Raw genomic sequence first — 25738 nt, 5'->3', positions numbered from 1 at the left:
ACCTTGGACTTTCCCGGTGTTCTCCACTGGGCCAGGGGGTGGAAGGGAACCTCTTGCCCTTTGAGATGCTGCAAGAGGCATGTGCGGGAATGAAAAAATATTCCCCATGCTGCAAATTTGCAGTGCAGAGGCTAAATTAGATCCTGGATATCCAGGGGTAAAAAAAAAATCATGGGAGAAAAAAGCAGGGCAGGCAAACAGAGGCTTGGTCCTCTACAGAGAAACCTTGGTAGCCAGCCAGAGCGTCTCTATGGCTGGCCCTCGCCCTGGTGCTGAAGCACACTGCCTGCCCATGCAGGGCAGGCAGCATGCCAGCTGCAGGGAGCTGGACTTGGGCTCCATGCCAGTAAGGAGGGGGTGGGAGGGGCTAGAGGAGGGGGGAGGGGACCATGGGGGGGGGCCCCAGCTGGTCCTGCCCTCTCCCACAGCCCCCTGATTGCTGCCCTGCCCAGCCCCATCCCCTGCCTGCTCCCCCAGCCCCCCTGATCACTGCCCCACCAGGGTCCATCCCCCGCCTGCTCCCCCTCAGCCCCCCAATTGCTTCCCCACCCAGCCCCAGCATCCTGACAATTAAAAAAAAAAAAAAAAAGCCAACAAGGCCTCACTGACCCCGATGGCAACTGCTACTGCCACTGAATGTGGGGCTTTCTTTTTTTAAGTGCCGGAAGGCTGGGGCTGGGTGAGGCAGCCATTGGGTGGGGTGCATGGGGGTGTAAGTAGGGAATGGAGCCAGGCAGAGAAACCGTGGGAGAGGCTGGGCGTGCAAGCAGGGGATGGGGCCAGGTGGGGCAGCCATCAGAGGGTATGGGGTTGCAAACAGGGGCTGGGGCTGGGTGGGGCAGCCATCGGGGTGCTACAGGAGCCAGCAGAGATGAAGCTAGACAGGGCAGCAATCCAGGAGGCAGGGGGAGCAAGCGGGGGTGGGGAATAACAGTCACAAGCTGGCAGAGGGTAGGTTTAGGTTAGATATCAGGAGGCGCTACTTCACAGTCAGGGCGGCTTGGGTCTGGAACCAATTTTCAAGAGAAGTGGTGCAGGCTCCTACTCTGGGGGTGTTTAAGAGGAGGTTAGATGAACATCTTGCTGGGGTCGTTTGACCCCAGTGTTCTTTCCTGCCAGGGCAGGGGGTCAGACTAGATGATCTGCTCAGGTCCCTTCCGACCCTACAAACTATGAAACTATGAAACTATGTGGGCCCTGCAGGGGGGATGGTAGTCCCTGAGGGGGCCATGTGGCCCCTGTTGGGGAGGCCGTAACTCCTCTTGTGGGGCTGTAGCCCCTGTGGGGGGCAGTCCATCAGCTGTGCAGGGGGGAGCTGTGTCCTGTGGGTGGCAGAGGACCTATTCCTCCTGAGCAGCACCCCCACAGTATCCCCATGATCCACATTGCCCAACTGATCACTGTCTCTCAGTCTCTGTTTCTATATATAGTGGTCTTTTGTTTTAATTACCAGAGGGGCAGATGCCTCTACTGGCTTTGCAGTCCCTATCCAGGTCTGGCAGGTGCACAGCAGCTCACAACAAGGCAGCGGCCCCCACTGCCAGACTGCTGCAGTGGGTAAAAGGTGCAGGGATCTCTCAGGGCTGCTTCAACAGTTCAACTGGCACAAGGGGTAGTGTGCCCAGGTGCCAAGTGGCTGGGCCCCAGAAGCTCCTGAGAGCGAGTAGCTCTGAGCTACTTGACAGGGCAGCTTTTTGTACTGATGGGGCCAGGAAAGGGCAGCTTTTTATACTTCTGGGGACAGCATAGGTGCTGGCCCCAGGCTTTAGCTCCCCCTGGCTGCAGATCCAGAAGGAGCCAGGCAAGGTTATTTTGCCCCAAGTGGCACAATTTGCCCCACATCAAAGTGCATGTCCAGGCATGTGTGCTGAGGCAAAAAGCCCTGGTTCAAATTTGCACTGCTTCTATTTGAGCTGCTGCATGCACATGTGCTTGTATATGTGGATGTGCCCAACAGCTACAGAATACCCTGCATAGTCAGATATGAGCTCTGGGCTACAGAAAAGGATTATTTTTCCTGTGGTCATTCATATATATGACTGAAGACCAAAATCACTCAAGAAGCAAAGATGTTTCCCGATGTTTCCCGATGTTTCCCTCTTCCTATAATGGCATTTTAAATTTATCACAGATTTACACCTGAAAGTAACCCTAATGAGGGATTAGAAGAAAACTACTGCAGAAATCCTGATAAGGATGAGAATGGACCCTGGTGTTATACTACAGATCCTGACAAAAGATATGATTTCTGTAACATCCCAGAATGTGAAGGTCAGGATATGCCAATATTTTAATCACAAGACATCTTTAAGTATGTTAAATTATATATACATCTTATGAACTAGGGCAGGGGTGCTCAACCTTCAGCCCATGGGTCAAATGTGACTCACAAAGCCATTGTATCTGGCCCACAGGGCTCCCCATGGATTGGAGTATCTGGCAACGGAGGCTGCCAAATTCCCCTGCCAAATACCTAAACCCCAAGCCCCACACAGCTAGTTGGGGCCAAGCCAGGCCCCCCTTTACCTGTAACTGGATTGGGACTAAGCCACGCTTCCTTCCCCCCTGCAGGGCCAGGTTGGGGCTAGGCCAATCCCCTATTCCCCTGCATCTGGATCTGGGCTGAACCATGCCTCTGTTGGACTGGGTTGGGGCCATGTTGCCCCCTTGCATCCCTCTGAGTGGCCATGCCTGCCTGAAGTATCAAATCAGGATCACTGGCCACACCTAACCCCCAGAAGGACTGGGAACTGCCATCCAGCTTGCCTAGGAGAAAGGTTGAGCACCACTGAACTAGGGAAATGTTAGCTCTTTAATCCCATTGTCATCTTGTCTGAGACCTTGACAGCAAACTTTTAGTTTGATTCTGGAAAAAAATGTACTCATGTTTCTACAGTTTATTCAAGTGAATTGCAGGATAAGCCACTTGCTGTTATTTTGGTAGGCCTCAGTGGTAATGGAGCAGTTCCTTAAGGTCAGTATAAAACTGTTAAATGACATCTGTCTTTGAAAATGACAGGTGAAGACAACTTACCTTAATTCCAGTTGCTACACTGCATTATTACCTCATCTTATTTTGCTTTCTAAGACTGATGCCCTATGGGTACATATAAGAACATTAAACAAAAAGAACATATGTGAAGTTACACAGAGACGTTCAGGTGATTAGATTGTCTTAAAAATGGCTGCCCAGTCTAACTCAGTGATTAGATAGGTGCCAGGAACCTGATCTAAGGTAAGACTGAGAAGGGAGAAGGGTAGGAGGGATTGGGGTGGGGCACTGGTTGGACTATGAGAGGCTGGGAGCTAGTGGGGTCTGCAGGGGGGCTTGTGGGGACTGGGATGTTTGGATGGGACAGCTTCTCCAATCCCGCCACCCTCCCTCCCCAATCCCACCAAACTACTCCCAATCCTGCAAAGTGCTCCTGGTGCCAGTTTCCCAAGCATTGACTGGTGCCAAGAAGCCAATTTCAGTAAATTGGGCTGAGGGGAGAGAGGCAGATTGCAGAAGGGTAGCAGCTCTGTGGGGGTGGGGTTGATGGGATCAGAGGTGGCTAGCATCTCCACAGGGGAGATGGGGGAACAGGGTGGGGGGTGCCTACTTCCCTGACTGTGGACTGCTTTTAGTCCCCTGAATGCCCCTACCCCTAGATGAACAACACCCCTGCAGATCAACCCCGCTACCCCATCTGTGCCTTCCCCCACCTCAACTTACTTTGATTGGGCTCCTGGCACTGGTGAACACCAGTAAAACCAGCACCAGAGTTGTTTTCAGGCTGAGGGGTGTGGTTGGCAGGCTCAGGAGGGGGTAGCTGGTCTGCAAGGGGGATTGTTCAACTAGGGGTGGGAGGAGGGGTTGGGAAGGCTAAAAATAGCCTGGTGCCAGGGAGGGTGTAGGAAAGGTACAGCTCTGGTGCTGGAGTGTGGCTGGGCTTTCCTGCCCCAGGGCTGGCCTCTGAACGTACACAGACATTTGGTTAGATCAGTCCACTTGTGTCAGATCTAACTTAGTGCACCTCTCAGCAGAGCAAAAGTTAAATCTCTTCAGCCTGGAAAAGCTCAGGGGGGACTTGGTGGCTGCCCATAAATGTATAAGGGGTTTACATCAGGATCTGGGGGAACACCTGTTCACTAGAGCACCCTAAGGGATGACTAGGTCAAACGGTCATAAACTGCTCCAAGGCTGTTTCAGGCTGGACATAATGAAGAACTTCTTTACTGTCTGAGTCCCCAAGGCCTGGAATAGACTGCCTCCAGAGGTGGCGCAAGCATGTACTCTGGACTCTTTTAAGAAACATTTGGGCATTTATCTTGCTGGGTGTCTTCCTGCCCCTGGGGCAGGGGGCTGGACTCAATGATATTCCCAGGTCCCTTCCAGCCCAAATGTCTATGAAACCTATTCAATCTATGAAATCAGGCTGGCCATTTTTAATTGATTCAGTCTTTGGGAAATTCTGAACAGTTTGGCATTTAGATCAACCTAACTAGGGACCTAGTTTCTGTTGCAAAAAAAGGCATCCATTGCAAAAAACCCCACAGCTCCTTAAGTGTAAGTTCCGCATGTGGACAAACTAAATTATATCAGGTGGCCATTTTTAACCTGATCTAATCTCCTGAACATCTGTACGTATACTTAGAGAAACTTTAGACCTATACCTGGCCACATCAGCTGGTGCTAATAGAACCATTATTTAGAATAATGAAATTGGCTCCGTGGTCGGACCCAGAGGGTAATTGATGGCAGTCACTCATCATGGTGTCCTGTGACCAGTGGGGTCCCTCAAGGCTCTGTCCTGGGACCCATATTATTCAACATCTTCATTAATGATGTGGACATTGGAGTCAGTAGTGGACTGGCCAAGTTCGCCGATGACACCAAACTTTGGGGCAAAGCATCCATGCCAGAAGACAGGCGGGTGATCCAGGCTGACCTGGACAAGCTCAGCAAATGGGTGGACGAGAACCTGATGGTGTTTAACACCAAAAAATGCAAGGTTCTCCACCTTGGGAAGAAAAACCTGCAGCATCCTTATAGGCTCGGCAGTGCTACGCGGGCTAGCACTATGGAAGAAAGAGACTTGGGGGTCATCATTGACCACAAGATGAACATGAGCCTACAATGCGATGCTGCGGCTACTAAAGCGACCGACACGTTGGCTTGCATCCATAGATGCTTCTCAAGCAAATCCCAGGACGTCATTCTCCCCTTGTACTTGGCCTTCGTGAGGCCGCAGCTGGAGTACTGTGTCCAGTTTTGGGCTCCACAATTCAAAAAGGATGTGGAGAAGCTTGAGAGAGTCCAGAGGAGAGCCACGCGCATGATCAGAGGTCAGGAAAACAGACCTTACAATGACAGGCTGAGAGCCATGGGGCTCTTTAGCCTGGAAAAGTGCAGGCTCAGGGGTGATCTGGTGGCCATCTATAAGTTTATCGGGGTGACCACCAGTACCTGGGGGAACATTTGTTCACCAGAGCACCCCAAGGGATGACTAGGTCAAACGGTCATAAACTACTACAAGACCGTTTCAGGCTGGACATAAGGAAGAATTTCTTTACTGTCCGAGCCCCCAAGGTCTCGGGACCTGCCAGTGGAGGTGGTTCAAGCACCTACATTGAACACCTTCAAGAGCAAGTTGGATGCTTATCTTGCTGGGATCCTATGACCCCAGCTGACTTCCTGCCCTTTGGGCAGGGGGCTGGACTCAGTGATCTTCTGAGGTCCCTTCCTGCCCTAATGTCTATGAAATCTATGAAATAGCTAAGAGAGTTACAGTTTTTGTCCTTAACTGAGTAGGCACTTAAGCATGTGCCAAATTTTAAGGAATGAGAATAGTTCACTCAATATCAACAGTTCAAATTTTACCTTAAACTTAGGCATTGGCTTAAATACCTTGCAGATTTGTACCCCTTGCATGTATTTGACTTTATTCTTGTTTGCAGCCTTCAGCTGCTACAGGTTTCAGGGTTCCTTTGCTTGGCACATAAAAAGATGGATCTTGGTGCACCTCATTTTTTAAAATCAGTGATTCTCAACCAGTGTGATGTGATACCCTTGAAGGGCTTGAGATTCTTTTAAGGGTACAGCAGAGTGTCACAATGTTAGCACTGTTAGGTGTGTAAACGTGATTCACAAAGTAAACACAGAGCTTCCATAGAGCTGAAAACATTCTGACCTGCTGTGGAGCTGTGGCTTTTTTTGCAACAGAATTACATTTTCTGTAGTCAAGAATCAAATGAAAACTAAGAGCTGTCATTTTCAGAGGGATGCCTCAAGCTTCCTGAGGGGTACCTTGAGCCCATCAAGGGGTACCTGAAGTCTTAAAAAAGTTGAGACTCATAAATATGGCACTTCCTTTGTCCCACTGCTATGCCCCATGTAGACAACTCTGCTGAACTTGGGTGTGACTCCCTTAAGTAAATTCAGGGAACACCGGAAACATTGATTTGGAGGTTTTGGATCCATCAAGATCTTATTCTTAAACTGAAAGAGTGTTAGTAGGTAATGTCATAATTCAGTACCCCCTGGAAACAGAGTTCTATTACCCAGTTTACCAGAGAAAGCATCTCTAGTAATGTGAATCCATAGGTATCATCTGGGCTGATCACAAAGAAGTACAGAGTAGCTGATTGCATAAATCACTTTCTGACCCATTAATTCAACAGAAATGGCCATTCCCCAGCAAAAGGATGGCATACATTCCATTTATAGACTGTACAATTTTGTTGTCCACATTTTGTTGTCTGCATATGAAATGTTGTCTGTATAAAACTGCAATACAATAAGGCATCAGTTTTTTAATCTTAGTTTTACAAAATGAAACCATTTTTAGTTCAACATTCACTATAGTTTTTTAGCTTTTTAAATAAATCGAGGAAATAAATATAATTGATTAGGTAAAGTTCTCCCCCCAAAAAACCAACCTTTTATGATTACAGTATATTTTTAACCTCGGAGTGAGTTCTTGAAGTGATGACAGAGTAAAGAAGGAAGTGCACACGGCCAGTCATACTCCTGACTTCTTACCTGCTTCTTTGTTTCCATTTGTTCTTACCAATGCAGAAGAGTGCATGCATTGCAGTGGGGAGAACTACCAAGGCAACATTTCCAGAACAGAGTCTGGGCTCGAGTGCCAGCCATGGGATGCTCAGAAGCCTCATTCTCATGGATACATCCCTGCAAAGTAAGTTGCTACATGTGCAGATTTACCACACTCGTCACCAGGGATCCTGGTTTTCTCTATTTAAAAATAGCAAATTCTCTGATAAAAATTTTATGAATTTTCTGATTGAAACCCCCCAAACCTGTGGTTTTCTGCAATTAAAATGAAACACCACTATATATATATGTATCAATTGAACACAACATTTTATTGATATATTTACAATTTTTAAGCAATTTGGAAACCTACCCATGCCTGAATCTCGTAAATATATGGCACTTCCTTTGTGCCATCAATAAAATACATTCTATGAATAAATGCAATAAAATAAATTCTAAATACTTACAAATTTTGGGATCTGATTTTGGGTTTTTTATCATGTAAAATCAGAGCTCCCCTTGCCCACCTTGATGGTGGTCCAGCAGTGCCTGTCTCTCCTGCTGCTTTGTGGTGCTGAGTAGCCCTGACATGCCAGTGCCCTGCCCATACCATTTCCCTTCACTCCAATCCCACAGCCCCCTGGGCCCTGCTGGTGCCCTTCACTCCCCACACACAGCCCTCCACCCTCTCCAGGCCTATTGGAGGGGGCCCCCAGCTGCCAGGGCTACAGCACCAGGGACCCGGGTCTGTGGCCCCCTTCCTCCCACAGCAGCACCAGAGTCCCAGCTGCTGCCTGTGGGAGGCAGTAGCTGCTGCAGCAGAGTGCAGAGCCTGGCTCTCCCTGCTCCATGGGTGGCATGGCCAGAGCAGAGCCTGTGGTAGTAGGGCGCTGCAGGTTGCCTGCTGCAGGCTCAGGGCTCCCTGCCCTGGTGCCCTGCCTCCCAGGCCTCTTTAGCAGTGGTGGCTGTGTTGTAGGGTTTCTGCATACCATGTGGGAGATCTGAGTTGAAGTCCTGGCTGAGTCAAGTAGGGGTGACTGAAGTGACAGGGAAGGAATTCTTAGATAGGCACCTGGCTGGGATTGTCTGGCCTCAGTCCTTTTCCTGCTTGGGGCAGGGGGTCACACACGATGATCCTTTGGGTCCCTTCCAACTCTACAATCTATGAATCTATGACCTGATGCAGCAGAGCGGGGCCAGGCAGGGAAGCTCAGTGCTGCCACTAGGAGCCCAGTGCTGCCCTGGCAAGCCGCCGGCTGGCAGCAGTGGGGGTGGTGGTGTGGGGTTGTGGCCCTTGCTGCTGCTGGGAGGGCAAGAGCTACTTCAACATGGTTGCACAGGGTTCGCAGTGGTGGCACCAAGCTCCACACCCTGCTCTGCCCTGCTGCACTGGGACCCATTCACTGGGAGGCAGCAGGGTGGGGAGCCCAAGCCCACCACAGCCAGCCCACTCCTGCCCCTGCTTCATGCACAAATCTGGGGGGTACATGCCTGCCATGCCCACCCCAGGAGTGCACTCAGCAGTGGGGACCCAGTCCCTCCTACCCCCTGGATGAGCTGAATGCCGCTCTGTCCCATTTCCCACCCTGATCCTGGGCCCTGGGTTTTGGGTCACAGACCCCAAGCCCCATGTACCACCCCAGCTGGGCAGAAGCCCTAGCCTGAGCCCCGGCCCTACCCAACTCTCTCCATCCCTCCCTCCCTCACTGTGGAAGCCTCAATCCCCGCTTTCCGCACCCCCCAACTTACCTGTGGGACCCGCTCTCTAGGCTTCCTGCCAGCCATGTGCATGTGTTCATGTACACATGCACATGGGGCCCCGCTGATCACCCTGCTCCCACTCCTTCTAGCTCCTTGCAGACTAGAACTCTGCCAGCCTGCAAGGCGAAACCCACCATTTCCTGTGGTTTTCTCCTTTAAAGGAGAAAATCCAAGTTTTTCTTCTTTAAATGAGATCATCCAGGTTTTACCATGTTTTCCATGGCAAACGGAAAACCCGGATCCCTCTTCATCACCAAGCATCTGAGCAGCTGAAATAGACCACTGTGCCATAGGAGGAGCAAGCCACACCACCAGCCACTAGCAATTCATATTCTTAATTTTGACTTTTAATCATCAGTTTGCCAGACAAGGATTTGAAGATGAATTATTGCCGTAACCCTGATGGGGAGCCCCGGCCTTGGTGTTTCACCATCGATCCAACTAAACGCTGGGAATTTTGTAACATTCCACGTTGCGGTAAGTACTACATACAACAAGTGTTAAAAAGGAGCAAGCCGTAACTCTGATTTTACTTCATATTAACTAACTCAAATTAAAAGAACCATGTTTACTCAAATATAAGATGACCCTGAATATAAGATGGCACCCTAATAATTATGTTCTATACATCAAAAATGTATAGATCTGTTATAATTTTCCAGGTATAGCATCTAATTATTGGAAGTTTGCCTTGAATTTGTTCCCCCCTCCCCATTGCTACAGGAAAGAAACTAAATCTGGGGGGGTCAGGTACTCTCTTTGCCCTCTGACCCCCGCCCCCAGCTTCTTCCCCTTCCAGCTACTTTTCTCCCTTCCTACTGCTCTCCCTAAGCACAAGGAAGTGAGGAGCAGATTTGAAAACACTGATTTTGAAACAAGCATACCAAGAATAATTTGCATATAGGTAGTTCATCCAGAATTGATGCATTTTACCTTTTTTGAACCTGCTGTAAGTTTTAGCAGGTACTCCATAAACACATTAAGCAATGCTTTTGTACCTACAATACACACAATGTATGATATTAGTCCAAAGCCAGAGGCTCATGATATGCTATATATCTCATTGGGCTGGGCCCAAGCAGAGTCAACAGCATTTCAAGCCACGGTGATCCCACAGCTCAGCACTGCTCAGACACCCCTGCAAAGGATCCGTATGATATGCTAATTAGCCTTCCACTTGTGACTGGAACCGGGGGTTCTTGTTACAAGTCCTGGGATTCTCCAAAAATGTATATGCATGTTTTTTCTGTTGTAGCTACACCCCCACCAACTACTGGACCAGGCCTTCAGTGTCTTGCAGGAAGTGGAGATAATTATCGAGGCAATATAGCCGTCACAGAATCAGGAAAGACTTGTCAAAACTGGGCTTCTCAGGCTCCTCACAAACATGCTCGGACCCCTGAGAACTACCCATGCAAGTAAGTCAAGGCATCTTTATTCTCCAGAGCCACACAGAAGTACCTAGGAACACAGTTACTGTATTTACCTGACTCTAAGTTGACCCTGAATTTTAAATGACCCCCCCCAATAATTAGATTCTATACATAGAAATTTTATACATTTATAAAAATTTTCCATGTATAGAATCTAAACATTGGAGAGTCATCTTTAATTCATCCTCCCACCCTCTCACTGCAGGGGAGCAGGCAGTGGTTGGGCAGGTGGTGTGGAGAGGTCAAGCAGCTTGTCCCCTGCTTATGCCTGTCCGCCTGCCAACTTTGCCCTTTTCCTACCTCCTCCCTCACAGCATCCGTCCCTCCCTCGTGGCCCAGCCTCTGCTCCCTATTTCCCCCTCCCTTACCTTTGCTTCACATCAGCCGGCTCCATCCTCATCATAGCCTGTGGCACTAAGCATGGCCCCAGCCCAGCCCAGCCGCTGTAGCAACTACACAGGCTGCATGTAGCTGCTATGGGTCTGGACTCGAGTGTGGATTGATCTTGCCGGTGTGGAGGAAGGGTAAGCGGGGGTGGGGAAGCAAGAAGAATTGGGGCTGCATGGGTAGGGCAATAAGGGGAAGAGCTGGTAGGTAGAAGAAGGCAGCAGCTGTGGCTATGGCCATGACCCCAGGTAGAGGCTGGAGCCTGAGCCACAACAGCCATGTACCCCTTCTCCCCTCTCCCACTCCATTGATTCTAAGATGAGTGGCTTTCCCCCCATGTTAAACAGGGGAAAAGACCTTGTCTTAGAATCAAGTTAATGCAGTATTTCATGATGATCTAGATACAAAAATTAAAAGTGGAATGATTTTCTTCAACTATGTTGCTAAATTCTCTTTTCTCCCAAACTATTTCAGCTCATTATTCTTGTTTACTTCTTTATTTCTTGAACCTTATTTTTGTTTCTCCTATGTTGCTCCTCTTTTTTGTTCCTTTATTCTCAAGTACTTATTCATCCTCTTCCTAGTCTTCCTTTCCCCACTCACATCCATCCTTTTACTGTATTTCAGGCCCATGTGTCTCTTTGTATAGTAAGGAAGTTAGACAAGTTATTTTTCCTGCCACCCTTATTCTTTCACGATGTGCTGTAGCTACAGAGACACAATGAAAAGTAGTTCCCAGTATCAGAAAAGGTCTTCAGCTGATCTAGATTGTTGACCAGACCAAAACCAATAGCGTACTGCAGTAATCTATAGCATAAAGAAATGTCATCAATTAACATTTTACCTGCAGTATTCAGTTACCAATGAATTCAATAGAAAACAGGTCAAGAAAATTTTTCACCCCATCTCCATCTCCTCCTTTCCTGAGTACATGTCCATTATTTGATGTTCATGAGAATTTTATTTCCACATAGTTTTTCTGTTTCAGGGCCTTAAATGAAAACTATTGTAGAAACCCTGATGGTGAGAGTAGGCCTTGGTGCTACACTACCAGCAAAGATGTCCGATGGGAATATTGTAGCATACCTAGTTGTGATGAGACAAAAGTGGAAATCACTGGTAAGAAGAATGGGATGCATCTGAAATGTGGACGCTGAAGGAACAGTGGTGACAGTCATGTTTTATTAACAATCCCAAATACATCTTTGTTCAGTTATATTATGATGGCTTATTCATCATGGTCTGTAGTTTTTCTTTCACAATTAGTTCTTTCTTCTAAAGTCAGAAAAGGTTTTGACAACAGAATGAAAAGAGTTTAAAAAATAAAAGGGGAAAAACTGAACAGGAAAAATCTTGAATGTCATTAATTCTATTGCATTCAGTAGAAAAAAAGAGAAAAATGTGATGAAAGGGAAGCAGAAATACAAACTGAAAAAAAAATTGAGCACAAATTTGTTTTAGTTCAAACTTTCTGATTAAAGATATAAGCATAGTTTTTAAAACCCTGCTGTTTGGTGAGAAAAGGTTTTAGTCCAAAAATTCTAACTAGTTTTACAAGTACAGTAGAATAGCAGTACATTAGGGCACTAATGAGTCAGATTGCTTGCTATATTCAAGTATATTAAGACACAACAACAGGGAGCCAGTGGGTGCATTACATTTGCAATCAGCATGCAGAAATAAACTCTGGTGCAGTTCATGCCGGAGTTAATGGTGCAGCATCTATACTTGCACCTGGGGCTACAGCAGTTAGAGTTGGGGCTGGCAGGGGGCCTGGAGGTCAGCCCTGGACTTTGCATGGCAGCAGCAGGCTGGCTGGGGCACAAGGGTGCTATAGTGCATGGCTAGCTGGCAAGCAGCCATTGTACTCTAGCACCCTCATGCCCCAACCAACCCCAATCACCATCTACACTTGCACTGAGGCAGCATAAATTACTTCACTGTAGGACAGTATTTGACCTGGACAATACTATCTTTAAACAGAGTTAATTAATTTACTGTGCCCTAATACAGGTACACATGTAGACAGTGACGCTGTACTGCAGAGCTAATTAGTCAACTCCACAGTCAAGTGCACAAGTAGATGCACCCAGTATATAGCAAATCAACAGAAGCTGCAAAAGCTTAAGAGAGAATACTAGTTTCCAAATTCCAACTCCTTAAAAATCCAGCCCAAATCATCCATTCACTTAAGAATCCTAACCTATACAACATTAAAAAAAATTAAAAGACTCTTCATCCAATCAGAAGGAAATTATCATCCTTATCACAAGCATAGCACACTTCGTAAAGTAAAGATACACCTAGTGCAAAGCCATAACTCCTTCTTCTCCACCCCTAGCGCCTTCCCCAAATCTGGGGTACAGGCAGTCCTCGGACTTACAGCACAATTAGTTCCTGAAAAACACATCTGAAGTTGAAACATTGTAACTCAGAACCAATTTTCTCATAAGAAACAATGTTATAAATGGGGGATTTGTTCCTGAACCAAGGCCTGATACCCTATTTTCACCAAAAATACCCCAGAATTTTGTACTCGATCAATTATAGATGAGTAATATAGCTACATGAATGTATTTATATTGATTTGGAAGGACTTCTTTGAGGTGATTTTGCTGGACTTTTTGAAAGGCTCGTGGTTGGACTTTTTGAAGGGTTCTTGGCTGGAGTCTTCTCAGGAGTCTTGGCTGCAGATATTTCTGGAGTTTTGTCTGCTTTCTTAAAAAGAGTGTCCAAGGAAGTTTGGACAGATGTTCTCCAAGGAGATGAGCGATGCAGCGAACTTATTCAAACATTGTAAAGTCAAAACTGATGTCATAAAGTTGAAACAAAGTGTCAATTTATAAACATTGTAAGTGCAAAATGTTGTAACTCATAAGTCGAGGACTGCCTGTATTTTGGATCTTACGTATACTTTCTTGACCCCCTACTTCAAACAAATCTATATAGAAAAATAGTGAAACCGAGGTACAAATGCTTCTAATGAAGAAAATCCATGAAAACCATTAAATATCTCAGGAAATGCTCCCTTAGTACCTTAGGTTGAATGAGCTTGTCATAGGAAGCCATCTGCAACAGCCAGGCTAATCACTCACACATCTTCTCTTTTTTTCTGTTATCATTTATAAATATTGGTGTAAAACATTATTAAAGAGAGTGTTTCTGTTATTTACTACAGCTGAAATTGAAGCTGAAGCTGAAGCTGAAGCTGCGCAAGAGCAGGTTCCACACACTGAAGATTGCTTTCAAGGCAGTGGTGTGACTTATCGTGGCAAAACTTCATTGACTGTCTCAGGAAAGCGATGCCAAGCTTGGAGGTCCATGTCACCACACAGGCATAAGAAAACCCCAGCAGCATTCCCAAATGCGTATGTTTCTTTCAGTCATCATCACAATATTGGTGCAGGCATTTTTGAAAATGTATTAATTTTACTTTCTACTTAGAGGGACACTGTGTCAAATTAAAATTCATTTCTGCAAACAAATTTATCTGTTAATGTGTTCTATATCTATGTTATCTAATATCACTTAAAGGATTTCAGATTCAGAATTTTTGGTCTTTGTTTAGAATATTTCATTTCACCGAGCGTGAGCAATGAAAATCAGTGGAATTAATTTCATTTGCCGTATCTTCTTACCAGAAAAGCTGAAAGAGAATTTACTAGATAAAACATAACTTTTTTTCCTATTTTTTAGATGTGGGAACATTTCTGTTATTCTAAGGGCCCTGCTACATGTTCAGAAAGGGACTTGGGGGTTACAATGGACAGTAGGATGGATATGAGTCAGCAGTGTGCCCTTGTTGCCAAGAAGGCTAACAGCATACTGGGCTGAATTAGTAATGGCATTGCAGGCTGACTGAGAGAAGTAATTATTCCCCTCTATTCTGTGCTGGTGAAGCCACAGCTGCAGTACTGTGTCCAGTTTTGGAGCCCCCACTACAGAATGGATGTGGAAAAGTTGGCGAGAGTCCAGCAAAGGGCAGCAAAAATGGTTTGGGGGCACATGATTTCTCGGAGAGGTTGGGGGAACTGGTCATATTTAGTCTAGAGAAGAGAAAACTGAGGGGGATTTAAAAGCAGCTCTCAACCACCTGAAGGGTGGTTACAAAGAAGATGGAGCTAGACTGCTCAGTAGTGGCAGACGATATAACAAGAAGCAGTAGTCTCAAATTGCAGCAAGGGACATTTAGGGAAAACTTTCTCAGCAGGAGTGTGGTAAAGCACAGAACCAAGCTACCAAGAGAGGTTGTGGAATCTCTATCCTTAGAGGTTTTTAACACCTGGGTAGACAAAGCCTTGGCTGGGATGATCTAGTTGGAGATGATTTTGGGTTGAGCAGGGGGTAGAACTAGATGATCTCCTGAGGTCCCTTCCAATCCTAACTTCGTATGCTTCTATGAAATTAAAGCTGGACGAAAACCACCTATAGAGTTGTTACACATTTTCAAGTATGAACTTTATAGCTAGTTGGCTCTTTTTAAAGCTGGATAGTTATTATTATGGTGCAATAATTACTTTGTGCATATAGCAAGTCTCAATTTATTGCACAATTAACCAGTTAATTGTGTAATATATATAATATTTAGCAGGGGTCTAAGTGTCTGTAAAAAATAGTTTTCACAAAATTTAAATTTGGGGATAAATGTAAAAACAACTTAATTTTATTCTTAAATAACTAAGTTATCATAATTCTTCCAATGATCAGACATGACCAAATTCTGCTCAGATGCTGAAAAGTACACCTCATTAAGTATTTGAAGGTGTTTTTACATGTACTCTGGTGGAGGGAGGGAAAGCTTTAATTACAGTGGCTCTAAGCAGAGGCGATGCATAGGGGTTGCCGCTTGCCACCCTGCCCCCAGCAGTGTCTGTGGGCTGTCCCTGATTGCCCCTGGCCACCGCTGCCGGTGGCACCTGCGGATGGTCACTGACCCATGGTCAGCACTCGCCACTCCCCGCCCCCCTGCCACTGACGGTGCTGGCGGCATTTGCAGGAGCTCCCCACTCACCGCTGCTGGGCTCCTGTCGCTGCGCTTCCGCCACCACCGGTGCAGCCGTGTCCCCCCAGCTGCCAGGGCCATGCGCCATTCGTGGCTCTAAGAGCCACTCTAATTAAATTGCCCACAGTATCTCGTGTATCAGCACCACTGTGCTTCAAAAAGGTGGCGTGGGTGCTTTAACTCAAGCTCATCAAGCAAGCTTGAGTTAAAGCACCCCCGCTTCCATTTTGAAACACAAGGATGCTGATACATGAGATGCATAGGCTGGCTGGAGTATGCTAATTAGTGCCTGTTAAAATCCAATGCACTGAAAAATCCAAAAGGATTAAATTATTTATACAAATTACAAAATTAGTTATACAAATGTGTAGTATGTATATTCTTGAGGTAAATATACTGTGTTACAACAATGGTCATAATTGGAATATGGGAAATGAGTATTATGCTTTGCATTTTTTAGTTTTGTTCACAAACTGTTTACTTGTTAAATTCTTTGGACTATACAGATTCAATGAGTAATCATTTATTCCTCATGTAATGGAAGTTATAGATAGTTACCAATATGCTAGTCTGTATTGTGTTTTATTCCACTTCATTCCATCCAAAGTGTAAGACCAAAAAGGGACACAGTACTCCAGGTAGGACTGGGGAATAGTGGTCAGGTTGCATAACTGTAGAGAAGGATCTAAGGGTTACAGTAAGATGAATATGAACCAACAGTTGCTTTTGTTGCAAAAAAGGCCAACAGTATACCACGTTGTATTAACAGAAATATCACTTACAAATAAAGGGAAATGATAACCCTACCTTACTGAGCATTGGTGAGGGTCTCACCTAGAGAACTGTGTCTAGTTTTGGGCTCCACACTTTAACAAAGGTGTGGACAGGTTGAAAAGCATCCAGTGCAGAGAGACAAAAATTATTAGAGTCCTGAAAGCACGTTTTATGAGAAAAGGCAGAAAGAGCTAGGGATATTAATCTGGAGAAAAGAAGAATGAGGGGAAACTTAGTAACATTCTTCAAATACCTGAAAAATGATTACAAATAGCAGTGGGGATGCATGGGGGGTGCGTGGGGCTGCACGTGCACACCTGAGAGCACCCTCACAGCAACGTTCCCTGCTTAGGTAGCAGGTGGGGGTGGGGGTGGGGGTAGGCAGGAGGGCTGGTGCCCTCCCTAAGACCACCAGCTGGGGAATTGGGGGAACCAGGAGAAGTGCCACTGGCACTTCTGGGCAGTGTTCCCTCTTAAAGCCAGCTTAGAGGGAACGCTGCTTCCAGATTGGTGTGCACGACCGGCTGTGGGGGACCACCCCCTTGTCACTGACTGGCCGCTGGGGGGACAAGCGCTCCCCCTGACTCAGAAGGCACCAGTCACCCATCATAAAGAGGATGGAGATGGGATTTTCTCTGTGGCTGTAGGGAACGTGACTAAGAATAATGACATCAAACTGGAGCACAGGCTGTTTAGGTTGGAAATCAGCAAAACTTTTTGGGTATAAGTGTGGTCAAACTTAGTAATTGACTACCTAGAGAAATTGTGGAGGGTAGGGCTAGGATCCAGAATGACCTGGATAGACTGGAAAAATGGTCCACAATGTATCAGACAGGATTAAACAAGGACATGTGCAAAGTCCTGCACTTGGGATGAAATAATTGCATGCACAAATACAAATTGGGGAATGATTGACTAGGCTGCAGTACTGCAGAGAAAGCTCTAGGAATTACAGTGGAACATCAGTCGAATATAAATCAACAGTGTGCTCTTGTTCCCAAAGAAGCTAACAGAATCTTAGGCTGTATGAACAAGAAAGACCTCACCTGGAGGACTGTGTCTTTTTGAGGCCCCACACTTCAAGAAGGATGTGGACAGATTGGAAAGAGTCCAGTGCAAAGGAAAAGAAATGATTAGGGCCTGGGAAGAAAGACTTATGAGGAAAGGCTGAAATAATTAGGGGTATTTAGTCTGGAGAAGAGAAGACTGAGGTAGGATTTGATAGCACTCTTAAACTAACTGAAGGACACACAGAGGATGGAGATGGGCTTTTCTTTGTGACTGTAGAGGACAGGGAGCAATGGCGTCAATCTTTAGCAGGAGAAATTTATTTTGGGAATTAGGGGGAAGTTTCTGACTATGAGGGTGATCAAGCATTGGAACAAGCTACCTAGAGATGTTGTGGAATTTTCATCCCTGGAAATTTTCAAGAGCAGGTTAAATAGACACTTGGCTGAGATGGCTTAGTCAAGCATGATTCTGCCTTGAGCAGGGGGCTGGACTAGATGACTTTGTTAAGTCTCTTCCAGTCCTGCTATCTTACGATCCTTATTTTGTATGAGGGCTGGTGTTTATTAGGGGTGTGCAAAGTGGGCTTTTTTGATTCAGATTAAGCCCGATTTGGGGGACAGTGATTCAATTTGCTGATTCGGATCACTGTCCTGATTCAATTCATCTGAATCTGAAGATTTGATTCTGATTCTGAGAATCAGTGATTTGGCCATAGATGCAGCTTTATATGTTTTTTCTACATACTTTGAGGTACCAGGCATGGCTCACGAATGCTGACATGGTGGGGCAGATGGAGCATCCCACAGGAGTGTGGGGGGTGCCCCTGTGTGCTCGGCAGCAGACCCAGAAGTGGATCAGAAGTACTTGCAGTCCACTTCTGAGTCCTCTGCCAAGCACGTGGGGGACCCGCCCCCCCCCAGCTCCCTGGCATGGCGATCTGCCATGGGGCAACCCTGGGTGCCCCCTCACACTCAGGAGGCACCATGGGGGGGGAGGAGGGGTCCCCTGTGTGCTCCACAGCAGACCTGGAAGTGGACTGGAAATACTTCTGGTCCACTTCCAGGTCTGCCACCAAGCGTGTGGGGACCCCCCCACACTCTTGTGGGACACTCCATCCGCCCCACCATCTCAGCATTCATGAGCTGGCTGGTATCTTAAGGTATGTAGAAAAAACATATAAAGCTGTGTCTATGCCTGAATTGTCAAATATCTCCAAATCAGACTGGAGGCTTCCATTCAATTTGGAGAGATTAAAGGGTCTCCTGATTTGATTCTGAGATTCAGCCACCGAATCAGGCCGAATCTCCTTCAAATCAAATCAGCAACTAAAGCTTTGCACAGCCCTAGTGTTTATACATGTTCTCTGGATGTGGGGGTATAGAGGGAGTGCTTTAATTAGAGAGGCTCCTATAGCTGCACTAATTAAAGCACCCGGAGCTTTAGATAAAGTGCTCCCGCCACTATTTGAAGCATGGGGATGCTGATACGTGAGAGGTGGGAGGCTGCTGAAGCACAATAATTGCCACACTTCAGCAAATTTGATTAACTGAGTCTGCCCTGATGCACTGAAATTACAGCATGTCAGAGCAGGCTCCTTTCTCATGTATAGGCACCCAAAGTTTTAAAGAACAAGTTATACAGACACTTGTCTAGGATGGTTTGACAGAGGTGATCCTGCCTTGAAGGGTGGGGGCAGGATTGGACTAGATGACCTCTTGATGTCACTTCCAGTTCTACTTTTCTATGAAAATGTTTTTCAAAATAAACAAAACATCAATATTCAGTTTTAAGCAGCTTTCTGTTTTGAAATTGTATTAAACTTCTAGTCGGTATTTTTAAATTAAAAAGGCAAAATTAAAACAGCATATCTTGAAATGATCAAAATGAAATGTTTCCATTAATCCAAGGCAGATTTTTTCTGGGTCTTCTCTTTATGAAGTTTTGAGATTTTGACACACTGTCCTGATTCAGGATTAGAAAATGTTTTGACCTTGTAAAAATTCTAACACTGACCTTACAAACAGGTTTGCATGGGAGGAGTCCCATGGAATTCAATCGGATGATTCCTATTCATAAAGTTATTTCTGTTTATAAATTTTTTCTGCTCTTTATATTGTACGAGTTTTGAGGAAATGACCTTGTGCTTTCTTTATTGCTGTCTTTTAAAACATATTTTGATTTTTAAACATAATAGCCCCACTCTTAAAGCATTATAGATCTGCTTGACTATTAATAAATAATTACGTAATTTATATAATTGCATCCATGTATTCATGCCTATTAGGAAATAATAATTTTATGATCTCAGGCATTACTTGGCAAATTGACATATTGGGCATCATTTTTGGTTGATATTCAGCAAATGCTGTGTTATGTTTCCTCATAATCACAGCTATGATGGATTATGAACCACGGGCCTTCTGCTAATATTGTAAGCATAAACAATTTTTCATTCTATTTGGTAGCATAAGGATTTCTGCAGTATATGCTATAAAATAAATATATACCATATGTGTTCTGTAGGTACCCACATCTCTTTTGTAGGTTTTCATAAGTTCTTTTAGAGCTATGGCATAGACAGAAATATGCTGTATTTTTTTTTGTAGGGACTTGAGGCTGAATTATTGCAGAAATCCAGATGGTGATAGAGCCCCATGGTGTTACACCACTGATCCAAGTGTGAGATGGGAGTTCTGCAACTTGAAGAAGTGTGGGGATACACAAACAGTTTTACAAAAGCCAACCCAGACAACAACAGAATCAGACACAGGTATGACTCGTCATGTCCAATAACCAGAAAAATATAACCCTTGTGGAAAAGTTCTACAGAACTGACTGTGGATTAAAAAAATTGGGATTTTTAGAAATTATTCTACATTATGATAGATTTTAATAGACAATTATAACCCATCTTTAGTATATTGAGCTGCACTACAGACTTGTAAAACAGAGATTCTGTATCAAAAGTTATACAGTTAGGACTTTTCATAAGGAAAGAACAAGAAAACAGAGACTTTAAAGGTGTTGTGACCTTCTAATATTGAAAGAAACTTGATAATATAGTCGGAAGAACAAATACAGGTGTGATAGGGATTTTGTTGATAATTATGATGATGATTTTCTAGGCAATGTGCATTTACATTTCAATTTTTTGACCTTGTAAAAATTTTAATTCTGGCCTTACAAACAGGTATGCCTGGGAGGAGTCAATAGAGAACTTCCATAGAACTATTACTCTGCCCGAGTGCAGCTGACATTTTGAACCCATCTTAGGTGTGGTTCCAAGTCACAGAGTCACGAGAGGACACTGACTTTAACCTTTCCTTTTTAAAACCAATCAATAAATCTAAGCATCATGGCTACAAAGAAGGGATCCAAAATGTGACCCAAGCACAAATGATAGATGGATATCTTCCTGAATCACCAGCCATCTTGAAACAAGATTTTGGACTCCTCTAACAATATCCCAGTCCACTGTATCATATAGCGCATTATAACCCACTGTCGGTTACTTTTTCAATTTATACTTGTTGATACAATCTCTGGATTTGACCCAGTGATAAAGGAAAGGAAAGAATCACTCTCCTTCTGTCTCTTTCTTTAACAGACTGCATACTGGGTAATGGTAAGGATTATCGTGGCACCATAGCAAAAACTGGGAGTGGCAAGACTTGTCAAGCATGGAGTTCTCAGACGCCACATACCCATGAGTATTTTACTCCACTGACCCATCCGCATGCAGGCCTAGAACAAAATGTAAGCAGTTGTTATGGCAACTCATGCTCCTTTCCCTTTCCACAATGACATGTCTGTCAAGTATTAAAGGACATTTCTGTAGTTCAATAAATCATTTTCAGAACCTGATTCTGTAAGCTCTTACTCTTATGCAGCCTGTCCAAGCTTCTCCATGTGAGCCTTCAAAAAGTAGATTAACCATGTGGTGCAGTAAAAACAATAGGGTGTTTGATGTATTTCTTTTTTCAGGTGACACAATGCATTGAGATAACATTCTGAATGCATAAAAGATCAAGGTTCTCTAACGTAATGCCATCTTCTCTATATACTCAACACCCCAAAAAGTACCTTCCTCCCAGTTATGCCTTCTAAAAAATGCCTGTGCCAATGAAAGCCTGCATAGATAAATATGTACCAATGATGTTTTTGGTCTTGTCCTAATCCACTGGGTATGATTATTCAGGGAGAAAAAAAACACCCAAAAAATATTTATCCAATTTGGAAACCTTCTTAGGGGATGTCCACAGTGAGCATGAGGTTTGAGGGGGTAAAAGGCATTTATATATTGCTCAGATTGTGGCATTTAAAGCACTCATTTGCAGTTTGGGATAAAAGTGTGCTGGCAAGCTATGCCAAAGAGACTTGCGAGCATCTGTGGAGTTCTAGGGTGAACAAGACCTTTTGCAATCATCACACAGATGCCCCTTGCCACCTTCTTGAGATCTTGAAAAGCACTTAGCATTGGCCTAATTAATGATGGTTAAACCTACTGAGTCAGGGCAACATCTAATGCTTTAGAAAAACCCCACTTTACATTGAATCCCACTTCCCTGAGGCCCACAAGATGAACAGGATCTTCAGCCTGGCTCTTTAGTGTGAGTTTTGCCTGGTTGAAGACTTGCATTCATTCCACTTACATGCTGTTTCACTAAATTATTCTAATGGCCTTGAGAAAAAGAAAGCAAGGAATTTTAAAATAAAAAAACTCAGTTATCAACAAGGCCATGAAAAAGCACCTGGAAAAAACTTTCAACATTCAGTTTTATATTATTGTAACAGCGTATATCAAAAAGGCATCTTTATTCCCTTTTTAATATTCAGGATTTTTATTGTGCATTTATTTTTGTGATTTTTTACAGTATTGCAGGAATCCTGATGGAGATATTAATGGCCCTTGGTGCTACACAACAGACCTAAGAAAAGCCTGGGATTACTGTGAAATTCCCAAATGCCGTAATTATCCTTTTAAAGACTATTTTTTCTTCCCTTTTAACATTCTTTGAAAACTATAGTGATCAGTAGTTTCATTTTTTCAAGCCAAGCAGTCTTTAACAATAGTTCTGTATCTGAAACTGTAGCTGCATACCATATCTGCCTATAATAATTGGCTAACATTTAAACAACAGGGCAACATTCAATCTCTGCCAGATTAGCTGGGTTTCTCAATCGTATTTCAGTATCATCTAGAGGCCAGGGTTTGTCACCGCAAAGAGTTGGTTCCTGCCCCAAAGAACTGATAGCTTCTGTCCACTCTACCTGCCATGTGTGTTTTTGTGAGCAGCACACACAATGATTTCCACACATTGATGCCCCTAACCAAGCAAAGACCAGAACAGGCAAGTGGAATAAGGGATGGTATAAAATACATGTACCACAACTGTAAAACCCCTGTTCTCTTGGTTTATTATGCTGGGTCTCCCAACAAATAAACTGGGATTGCTCTACATTTAGAGTCTTCACTTTACAGATATGTTTCTCAAGAGCAGCATTTATATGTTAGATTTTTTGTGCCTTTTTCTTCTGCAGTAATTATCTCTTGCTGGAACTGACATAGCCCTTATGTCCTAAGCAACAGAGACATCTGTGGAGATTGAATTTTTCACACACAATACAAAAGCAATTCCTTTTAAAAGAGTTCAGAGCAATCTGGAGGAACTAGAATATAGCATGAACCTTGAACAAAAAAGGTCAAAATAGCAATATTTTGTTACCCAGAGCACATGCCTTATTTGCACTGGTATAATCTTCCTTTCTGCTGGTGTAAACAAGAAGCAGACAGATGGCATAAAGCCCTTTGCTGATGTAACTCACTTGAATCTGGCACAAAGTTACTCCTAGAAAAATCTACAGTAGAAATATACCGGGGTAAGTTACACTAGTGCAAGGGTGTGAACAGATACAATACTTGCAACATTCCAGAACAGCAGCATACAGAGAGAGGAGGGATAAAATGCCGCAAAGCATGATAAAAACATACCTATGGGGGAGCAGGTACTATTTTGTAGCGTTTCATCCCACCTTCTGTCTGTCTTTCAGGCATCTCACACTGCAGTGCCCCCATACACAGTTTCTAGGAACCCTAGGTGCTGCAGGGACAGCAGCTCCCGCTTTGTGGCACTCAGGATGCCGTGGCTCTGAGTACTCCGGACCACTGGTACTAGGAGACCTCAAAACCACTGGAGTTGGAAGGCCAGCGAGCCTGAGCCCAGCTTTCTTCCCTCCCTGGAAGCATCTAAACCAATATTATGGAAAGAGGTGACTCTAGGAGTCTGGGCTGCAGAACCATGCTGGCAATCTGCTGTGCTCCTCAGACCTTGTGTGGGGATAGAAGAGCAGAACTATGGGTCACAACAGTCCCCTGCCTCACCCCCAGGCTGAAGAGCATGCCATTGCATACATTTTTTTGAGTGCTCCAGGCAGGACATGCTGGGTTTGAAGTGTACCTCTGTTGCCAGCTGAAATGCGCTGTTTTTTCAACTTTTCAAAACTCATTCTAGTTTGAAACATTTAAAAAATTATGTCTCCCTTTACCCTTATTGTTTTTTGATTTCTTAATGTTCTAATGTCTACAATTAGCCATCTGTGTAAGGTACACATTATCGGCTCCCTACTGCTTAGTGGTGAGATGTTGTAATGACACCTACTGCAGTAATTGCCCTTAAGCTCCCTCTGCAAGTCACAGGCATTGCACAATTACCTGGAGACCAGCCACGCTTTCAAAGTAGCTATCACACAATTAAAAAGCTCCAGCTAGCTATAAGGTTAGACCTCCAAAATGAATACTAACTTTAAAGCTGCTTGCTATGGAGTTTTAATTTGCATGTGTGCAGGGTCCCAGGGCAGGGGTGCACCATGCCTAGCTTAAAACTCCCAGGCCCTAGGGATCCTGGCAGCTGTGATCCCCAGGGCCCAGGGGTTTCCCACTCAGGAACCCCCCAGGATCCTGTAGATCATAGCTCCTGTGATCTCTAGGGCTTGGGGGTGCGGGAAACCAGCAGGGCCAGAGGATCACAATAATCCTCCCACCCCAGGGGTTCCCACACCTGCAGCAATCCCCCCTGCCACAGGGGTTTTCTGCACCCTCAGGTTGGGGAGATCACCACACCCCTGATCCTCCAGCCCCAGGGGTGTGGGGGGGGGAGCCCCTCAACTGGGGTGCATGAAGCTCCCAGCTGTGGGAGTTTGCCAGTGCAGGGGGAACCCGGGCGTGGCAGGAGGCATGGCGATGAGGCATGGCAGCATATGTGACTCTTAGGGGGTGTGCAGGGGTGCACGTGCCCTCCTGACAGGGACGGTGCCCCCCCCAGTGGCCGACGCCAACACCATCGGCAGGGCCAGTGCCCCCCGGACAGGGCTGCCACCGCTGCCATTGGCAGCTTCTGCAGGTGCTCACCAGCCGTCCTTGCTCTCAACACTGCTGGTGGCTTCTGTGGGTGCTCGCCAGTCCCGTTCCCACCGCTGCTGCCGTTGGCGGCTTCTGCAAGTGTCCTCCAAGATTCAGGAGGCACCAGCTGCCCATGGCAGGAGGCATGACTGTGTGAATTGTGCATTAGATACCATTGTGCCTTTACCTGCATGTGTAAAGGGGGCCTTAGAAAGGTGGTCATCTCCTCAGTCTGAGTCTTGGTGTAATTTATATCAATGTACAAGACTAATATAAATTTCACTATTGGAAACCGCTCATGTGTCCAGGACAATGACTGACTTTTATTTGCAGGAAGCTACAGATTGGTTTTGTTACTTTGAACGCCACTGTTACCTTTTATGGCTGAATCTTCAGGGGGTGCAAAAACCTTACTGTATTGAGCAATTTTGGGGAATATGTTTTCTCATTCTCTTTTTTCCCTTCTTTCTTACTCATTGTAGTTTAATGCATATTGCATTTCCTGATTACTGACATCTAAATGCTATATTTCTCTGAGAACTTTTTCTAGGTAAATTAATGTGCTGTTATATGGAAAGCAATATATTACTTACATACATTCTTATGGGTTTCAGGTAAGAGTGACCTAATAATGTCTATGCAATTTTTGGTGTGTATTCACTAGCATAAACAGTGGAGGTCTAGAAAACTTGTAAAGTGGTCATCTTCTCTCCCACCTTTGTCTGATATATTGTGAATGCTGCTAAAGAACTGCTTAAATATTCTTCAGACTGATTTCTTTTTCATTCTGCAGCTCCTCCTCAATACGAGTGTGGAAAAGCCAAAAGGAAACCAAAGCTGTGTCCTCAAAGGATTGTGGGTGGGTGTGTTTCACACCCACACTCTTGGCCCTGGCAAATCAGTCTCAGGACAAGGTATAAATACTCTCCACT

The 25738-nt window shown here is 45.0% G+C and overlaps 1 protein-coding gene across 1 annotated transcript in view; it reads left to right on the top strand.

The window, feature by feature from the left end:
* PLG (plasminogen) overlaps positions 1–25738 on the top strand; it is a 98749-nt gene that overhangs the window by 61759 nt on the left and 11252 nt on the right. Inside the window, exons 6-15 of the mRNA XM_090042549.1 lie at positions 2132–2271; positions 7061–7181; positions 9159–9277; positions 10056–10218; positions 11609–11739; positions 13799–13988; positions 20014–20177; positions 21015–21163; positions 22282–22375; positions 25600–25720. Of these exons, the coding sequence (XP_089898675.1) occupies positions 2132–2271; positions 7061–7181; positions 9159–9277; positions 10056–10218; positions 11609–11739; positions 13799–13988; positions 20014–20177; positions 21015–21163; positions 22282–22375; positions 25600–25720 (1392 nt within the window). The remainder of the gene's footprint in view (positions 1–2131; positions 2272–7060; positions 7182–9158; positions 9278–10055; positions 10219–11608; positions 11740–13798; positions 13989–20013; positions 20178–21014; positions 21164–22281; positions 22376–25599; positions 25721–25738) is intronic.

The sequence above is a fragment of the Crocodylus siamensis genome, chromosome 1 (assembly GCF_052110815.1).
Source record: "Crocodylus siamensis isolate JL-2025a chromosome 1, ASM5211081v1, whole genome shotgun sequence".
Lineage (NCBI taxonomy): Eukaryota > Metazoa > Chordata > Crocodylia > Crocodylidae > Crocodylus > Crocodylus siamensis.
The sequence above is the reverse complement of the archived record's forward strand: the minus strand, read 5'-3'. Positions and strand labels throughout refer to the sequence as shown.